Source organism: Palaemon carinicauda, chromosome 14 (assembly GCF_036898095.1).
Source record: "Palaemon carinicauda isolate YSFRI2023 chromosome 14, ASM3689809v2, whole genome shotgun sequence".
Taxonomy (NCBI): Eukaryota; Metazoa; Arthropoda; class Malacostraca; order Decapoda; family Palaemonidae; genus Palaemon; species Palaemon carinicauda.
In genome coordinates this window covers 7,374,788-7,383,175 of record NC_090738.1, presented here as the reverse complement: position 1 = coordinate 7,383,175, position 8,388 = coordinate 7,374,788, and the positions used below count along the sequence as shown (strand labels likewise).

At 47.6% G+C, this 8,388-nt stretch overlaps 1 protein-coding gene across 1 annotated transcript in view; it reads right to left on the bottom strand.

Annotated features, from left to right (window-relative positions):
* Positions 1–365: 365 nt before the first annotated feature.
* Positions 366–8,388, bottom strand: part of LOC137653853 (nucleolar protein 58-like) — a 29,628-nt gene continuing 21,605 nt past the window's right edge. The window contains exon 2 of the mRNA XM_068387504.1: positions 366–572. Within this exon, the coding sequence (XP_068243605.1) occupies positions 366–572 (207 nt within the window). The remainder of the gene's footprint in view (positions 573–8,388) is intronic.

Genomic DNA, 8,388 nt, shown 5'->3' with positions numbered 1-8,388 from the left:
AAGAATATGTAAATCTCGCCGTAGAAGATTAGTACGAAAACTCTCTACATCTATTTGATCAAATTTTATAGGTCTCTTAATAAAGGTATTGTTAGATATATTAGTATACATAGTGGCATGGTCTCCCAGATATTTAGCGCGTAAATACACGAAATACACATAAGTTATAGAAGGGTGTAAAGTAAAAGAAATCGGGGCATGATCTGAAGGTAAAGAAATATCTTGCCATACATTAAAATTACTTAAATGTTTAATCAAATTTGGAGAAGATATACAAATGCCCAATTCCGATTTTTCAGACCCACTTCTATAGGTCGATGTGCTCCTAAAATGATGATCTATATTCTTGAGGTTGTCTATTATTATCAACTTAACTCAACACATACGGCAGAAATAGCAAATGCATTATCAATGGGAACTACAACTGGATCATTTATAATTGTATATGTACATCCATGCACACCAGGAACATCAATACAAGTAATCAAGTTACGAATAGAAGCACCAAAACGTGTGTTCATGTCACCAAATATAAACAATTTTGTATTAAAACCTGCAGTCTTGATCTTTTCCTGTATTGCGCTAATAAGTGCTGGGCTAAAATACTGTGAATCTTAGAGAACCATGACTTATGAACGTCGCCTGTGTGTGACACTGTGAACGTTGTAGAGCACACCCCTCGCTTGTAGCTTGTTTATACATTGTTTACATGCCAAATACAAATGGAAATCGTTCCTATTTGTGTACAAACGATCCGAGGGAGAAGTCATTGTTAAAAGACATTATTGTAAGTGATGCAACGAGCTGAGTGATAATGTGGTGACTAGTGTCAGTCAAGGGTAAACTAAACGTGGCCATAACAAAAGTGAACGAACTTGAATCTAATGCAACCGGGAATTGTCAAGAACAGTGTTGCTGTGTATTAAAGTTGAGTCTGTTACTACATCTACCTGATTGTGCGTCCCTACACCACGATATGAACAAACCCGCAAACCTGTGGAGAACGTGAATACAGCAAAAAGGACTCAAAAGGTCAGTAGTATCCAAATGGTTCACAGTGATTAAAGTGATTCACTCTGTCAGTAATTCCCTAGTAGGTAATTCACAGTGATAAGCAGCAAAATGGCCGCACAAAGCATTGGATGCCCAGTGCCTGGATGCACCTATCGAACCGAGGCATCCACAGAGCCCATCATTACTGCAGCGCTCCTGAACGCACACACAACGACTCATGCCCAGGGCCCAGTAACTCAATACCACCCGCCAAGCACCAAGGTTGAAAAACTTAAGCGCCCAACGATATCAGCGGCCGGCACGAGTGGGGAGTGGGACTATTTCCTAACTCGTTGGGGCGAATACTGCAAGGGAACCGGGCTCGAAGGCGATGATATTGTGGTACAGCTCCTTGAATGTTGTGAGGAGAGCCTACGCAAGGACATCACCAGCGCCGCGGGGAGGAGCCTGGTAGGCGAATCGGAGGATGCGGTGCTTAGTGCGATAAAAGCCCTCGCGGTGCGTGGGAAGAACGCAATGGTGGCGCGGGCGGCTCTCTCAAACATGCGACAGGGCCGCGAGGAACCGATACGGGCATTTCACGCCCGGCGTGAAGGCCTAAGCAAACACGTGCAAATACGTCAGGAGGTGCATATGTGGACTAAGCGTAAACTTTGCGGACGACGTGATAAAAGATGTGCTTGCACGAGGTATCGCTGACCAGGACATCCAGCTGGATCTACTTAGCGACCAGCGGCAGGAGATGTCGCTGGAGGAAACGATCAGGTTCATCGAAGCGAAAGAGTCTGGTAAGCAGTCTGCGTCCCGATTGCTGGACACCCACAGTCATGGGGCGGAGGCTGTCACCAGCTCCTATCGCCGCATCAAGCGCCAAAACGCGGTAAACAGGGGTGATGCACGTCAGACGGATGCAAGTGACGGTGGCAGACAAGCTGTTTGCGGGTACTGTGGTGAGAAGGGCCATGGCAAGAATGCGCCCAGGCGAATCAGGAAGACTGAGTGCCCGGCTTACAGTAGAAAGTGCCGCAAATGTAATCGCGATAACCACATAGAGCGAATGTGCCGGAGTAAATCGGCAGCTGAATCTGCCAACACAGACGCATGCGACGAACAGACGGCAGCATTCGTAGAGTTGTGTGCCATGTCAGATATCCGAACGATCGACGGTGAACAGTTGCTAGCACTAGATCACCACCTGTATGACAACATGTGCGACAGATGGCTCAGGCGGAACTCCCAACCGCAGCCGTTCATAAACCTCCGACTCAGCATCCATGCAGGGTATTACCTCGCCCTGGGATTCAGACCGGTCAAGCGCGCAAGACCTGCAACACTCCCTGCCATGGCCGACACCGGTTGGCAGAGTTGTCTGGTCGGGGTTAACGTTATCGAGCAGATGGGCCTGACGACCGCGGACCTGCTCCCGGTCTCGATGAGAATGAAGGCTGCGAATAAACAAGATATCCGTATCTTAGGGGCAGCCATCGTCCGATTCTGCGGAACACACGCCGGAGATCCGTAAACCGAATCTCGGCAAATAGTGTATGTCACGGATTCGACCGACAGAGTGTTCTTGTCACGCAGCGCCTGCGTCGATCTTGGCATAATCTCCAAGGATTTCCCCACACTGGGTGAGATTTCGTGCAGTGCGGCAACCACAGACAATTGTACACCGCAAAATGATACATGTGACAATGGCGTGACATCTCAATGCAATTGTCCTCGGCACACGGCGCCCCCACCTAAACCTACGTCTATCCCCATGTCGGCCACAGAAGGTAACAGGGAGGCCATTCAACAATACCTGACGGAACTTTATGCCTCCAGCACATTCAACACGTGCGTCCACCAGCCCCTCCCCATGATGGCGGGCCCACCGATGCGCTTGATGGTTGACTCAGATGCTAAGCCCGTTGCCCATCACACCCCCATTCCAGTAGCGTTACACTGGCAAGAAACAGTGAAAGCAGGTCTGGACCAAGACGTCAAAATGGGAGTTATCAAACCAGTGCCCGTAGGAGAGCCGGTGACATGGTGCCACAAAATGGTAGTCTGCGCCAAGAAGACGGGGAAGCCTAGAAGGACGGTAGACCTTCAGGCTCTCAGTGCTCATGCCACTCGTGAAACACACCAGACCCAATCGCCCTTTCATCAGGCCCGTTGTGTCCCACCGGGGAAACTAAAAACAATGTTCGATGCCTGGAATGGATACCACAGTGTACCACTGCACAAGGAGGACCGCCACATGACCACCTTTATCACACCCTGGGGCAGATATCGATACTGTGTCGCCCCACAAGGCTATGCCGCGTCAGGCGATGGCTACTCAAGGCGATATGATGAGATAGTATCTGACGTCCGTGACATGACGAAATGCGTTGATGACACATTACTGTGGGCCGACACTATTGAGGAAAGCTTCTACCAGGCAGTCACTTGGCTCGACGTCTGCGGGAGAAACGGCATCACCCTCAATCCCGGCAAATTTTTGTTTGGCTGTCGCGAGGTAGAATTCGCCCGTATCGGTTCCTCGCGGCCCTGTCGCATGTTTGAGAGAGCCGCCCGCGCCACCATTGCGTTCTCCCCGCGCACCGCGAGGGCTTTTATCGCACTAAGCACCGCATCCTCCGATTCGCCTACCAGGCTCCTCCCCGCGGCGCTGGTGATGTCCTTGCGTAGGCTCTCCTCACAACATTCAAGGAGCTGTACCACAATATCATCAATGGACAGTGTGCGCCCTTGTGCGAAATACCTGCAGGCAATATCAGACTTCCCACGCCCGAAGAACATTACCGACACTCGATCGTGGTTTGGCCTAGTAAACCAAGAGTCTTATGCTTTCAGTATGGCTGAGCGCATGCTCCCGTTTCGCGAGCTACTGAAACCCGACAAGGCATTTACGTGGACCGACGATCTTGAAAGCGCATTCCAAGCATCTAAAGAGGCCATTATAGATGAAATTACCAACGAGGTGCGCATCTTCGACAAAACCAAGCCGACATGCCTTGCGATCGATTGGTCTAAAGAAGGCATCGGGTTCTGGCTGTTCCAAAAACATTCCCAATGCCCAACAGACAAGCCATTCTGCTGCCGCGAAGGTTGGAAGGTGACCCTAGTCGGGAGTCGTTTCACTCACCCAGCCGAATCCAGGTATCACTGACCCTGATCAGGCTGCTATAATGGCAGATGAGTATACACTGAAGGAAAAGATCAGGGGCTCTTCTGGCTCAAGATGGTGCCCTCCTTCATTTCAGCCAAACCAGCCTTCCAGGCCATTTCGGAGTAATTGGAGCCCCAGAGGGCCGGCACCATCGTATCCTCCATCAGGGAAAGGAGTAGGCGGAAACTCTACACATGGCAGTGCTAAAAACACTGGAAGTAAGAACAATGGAGCCTACCCTTCGGCTCCCCAAGTAAGACAGTGTTCCTATTGTCACAAACTCGGACACGACTTTAGCTGCTGCTGGCTCAAAGGAAATTATGGACCAGGGGGAAAGAAGTCCTCTAATCAAAATCACAAGAAGGACAACCAAGCACTTAATGTTAATGAGGTTATGAGAAGACAGACATCATGCCAAGGGATGATGAAGAAGAGAGACATGGCCATAAGGGAAGGACAGGAAGCCTTCATTCATGCTGGATCTGTGTCTCTGCAGGACCAAGGTACCAAGCCTGTACAGATAAGGATTATGCGTGATACTGGAGCTGAGCAGACTGTCTTGCACAGAGCAGTCTTACCCTTCAATGAATCGTCCGCCTTAGGAGAAACTGTCATGGTTCGCTACATTAAGGGAAGAGAGGAATTGCCTTTATATGCAGTGACTTTAAGCTCTTCTTTTATTTCCGGTACATTTCCAGTTGCTTTGGTGGATGAGGAACCCATGCAAGGGGTACAGTTATTGTTAGGAAATGACATAGCTGGACAACGATGTTGCACAGCATCATGTCGAATTCATGCTGACAAGAATGAAGGGGAGGTGAAGATTGAACAAAATGAGTATCCAGCATGTGCTATTACCCATGCTAGTACCACCCAACAGAAAAAGGACAGAGATAATGTTCCTACCGGGGCGCTTGTGGGTACTTTTCCCCAAATGCTCAGGGGAGTGGTGCAGCCTGGTTTATTATGTTCAGAATACTCGAGGGAGTCGCTCATTGAGGCTCAGAAACAAGACTTGCAAGGATAAGGGATGAAGCTGGATCCCTGAGCAAACTCGAGGCTGAACCCTCCGGTTACTATTTAAAGAAAGTGCCTGCTGATGCTGAATGGACCATTCTATATCAGGTGGTAGTGCCACCACAGTACCGAGAGGAGATTTTAAGGTTGGCTCATGAACAACCAATGGGAGGACATTTAGAGGTACGCAAAACGCGTGAGAAAATTTCCCGGGAATTTTATTGGCCAAATTTGAACAGAGGAGTTGCAGAATATTGTCGTAGTTGTCACTCGTGCGAAGTGATAGGTAAAAAGGATCCAAATCATCGAAAGGCACCATTGTAACCCATCCCAGTGGTGGAAGAACCCTTCTCCAAGATCATCATGGATATTGTCGGACCTCTGCCAAAGACAAAGAAGGGCCACACCCATTTGTTGACGCTAATGTGTGCGTCGACACGCTTCCCTGAAGCGTACCCGTTGCGGACAGCGACGCGTCCCAATGTGTCGCGGGCTCTGGTACAGTTCGTGACCACATTCGGGTTGCCAAAGGTTATTCAAACAGACAGAGGTAGTGTCTTCATGTCGAAAGTCTTTGAAGGCACCCTTAAGGAGTTAGGAGTGCAGCACATAATGTCCTCTGCTTATCACCCACAGTCTCAAGGTGCTTTGGAAAGGTTTCATGGCACGCTCAAAAATGCATTACGTGCATACTGTGAAGACCAGAAAATACGAGATTGGGACACAGGCGTGCCGTTCTTGTTGTTTGCTATTCGAGATTCATGGCAAGAATCTCTGGGGTTTTCCCCCTTTCAGCTGGTCTTTGGACATCAAGTGCGTGGACCTCTCAAACTTTTGAGGGAGATATGGACCCATGAGGAACAAAGTACCAATGTGCTAGACTATGTGGTGAAGTTCCGACAACGCTTGCACGAGGTCTGCCAATTGGCTCATGAGGAAATGCAGAAGTGTCAAGAAAAAATGAAAGCCTGGTATGTGCAAGCAAACAGGACAGAAACACGACAATTCCAAGTGGGAGATGATGTGCTCATCTTTCTACCTGTGCCTGGTAGTCCCTTAGCGGCCAAGTACCAGGGGCCATATAAGGTCGTGAAGAAGCTCAGCGAATTGGATTATGTGGTAGGGACACCGGACCGAAGAAAGGAACACCAGGTGTGTCACGTCAACATGATGAAACCATATGTTGTTCGGAATACCAGTGGTAATGCCACTGCCCAAAAGCCATCACCAGTCACTGTGCCTGTTCATGTATCAGTAATAAGGAGACAGGCACAGCAAACAGAAGAATAGGAAGAACAGAACCCTCAAGGTGAAGAAGGGGAGGAAGAACAGAATGCTTCTGGTGAAGAAGAGGAGAAAACCAGTTTCAAGGGCATGCCACTCGAAGCCCGACTTAAGAATTCTGAGGTTCTCAGAGACTTCAAGACCAAGGTCTCTCATCTAGCTCCCCAGCAGCAAGAGGATGTCCAAGCTTTAGTGGAAGAGTACGCAGTGTTGTTTCCTGATGTTCCCAGCCGGACAAATGTAATGGAACATGATGTGGACGTGGAAGATGCACGCCCAGTCCGTCAACACGTGTACAGAGTATCACCAAAGAAGCGAGAACTGCTTGGGAAGGAAATTGATTACATGCTCGAGCATGGGATTATTAGGAAGAGTTCCTCACAGTGGAGTTCACCGTGTGTGTTAGTGGAAAAGCCTGATGGTGGAGTCAGATTCTGTACTGACTATAGGAAGGTGAACAACGTCACAAAGCCAGATTCTTTTCCTTTGCCACGTATTGATGACTGCGTGGATACCATCGGGAATGCTAGATATATCACCAAGTGCGATTTGTTGAAGGGATATTGGTGTGTTCCGCTCACTGAGAGAGCCAAAAAGGTTTCAGCTTTTGTAACACCTCAAGGATTATTTGAATATAATGTGATGCCCTTTGGGATGAGAAATGCTCCTGCGACATTCCAGCGGATGATCAACAGTCTGGTACAGGACATAGAAGGTGTTGTCGCATATATGGATGACATTGTTATCTACAGTGACTCTTGGAAAGAACACCTGAAGAGACTAAAAGCCCTTTTCCAGAGTTTAGCAGAGGCCAACTTGACAATCAACCTCTCCAAGTGTGATTTTGGACAGGCGACAGTCACCTACTTAGGTCATATAGTAGGTCGAGGATCTGTTCGCCCAGTGCAGGCAAAGGTTGAGAGCATTCAACAATTTCCAGTCCCGCAAAGCCGCCGAGCATTGCGTCGGTTCTTGGGAATGACCGGCTATTACAGAAAGTTCTGTGAGAATTACTCTACCATTGCCTTGCCTCTCACTAATCTTCTCAAGAAGAATAACAAATATGTTTGGTCTAACTACTGTCAAGACGCATTTGACTCCCTTAAGAGGTTGCTAAGTCTATCACCTGTGCTAAAAGCACCAGATTTTGACAGAGAATTTGAAGTAGCAGTAGATGCCAGTGATCATGGGGCTGGTGCAGTCTTATTGCAGGAAGATGATCAAAACATGAAACACCCTGTGGCATACTTCTCTAAGAAATTTAACCGGCATGAAAAGAACTATGCCACTGTAGAAAACGAGCTATTGGCTTTAGTACTTGCCGTAGAACATTTCTCTATTTACCTTCAATCTAATTCATTGCCTACTAACATCTTTACAGATCACAATCCCTTAACATTCTTGCATGCAATGAAAAACAAGAACCGCAGACTACTTAAATGGAGCCTACGGCTGCAAGAAGTAAATTTGAATATTTTGCATATTCCAGGGAATCAGAACATTCTAGCAGACTGCCTTTCACGGATGAATTAGAGTTAGGGCATATGAAAGTAGTTTGGGAATAGTTATAACTGTCGTTTGTTTTTTTTTTTTGTTTTTTTTTGTGTTTGTTAGTTGTAATTTCACCTTTTTCATGAGAGCCAAGCTGTGAGTTCAGTTAAGGATTAAATGGGAGACGATTTCCTTTTCATTGAGCAGGAAATCTTTTTTTTAAGGGGGGAAGTGTGAAGTGAGGGAGTTCTCCCCTCCAAAAGAAAAACTTTTAGCAGTTCATAATTCTTTTAGTTTATTTTTTGAAACGGCTCTGCTCTCATGGTTTTCCCGTCTATGTAACTTAAGACAGGCCTCAACTAACAAAGGAGGTCTGGTCTACATTACACAGGCCTATACAGGCTATTAACTTGTCAAGCACT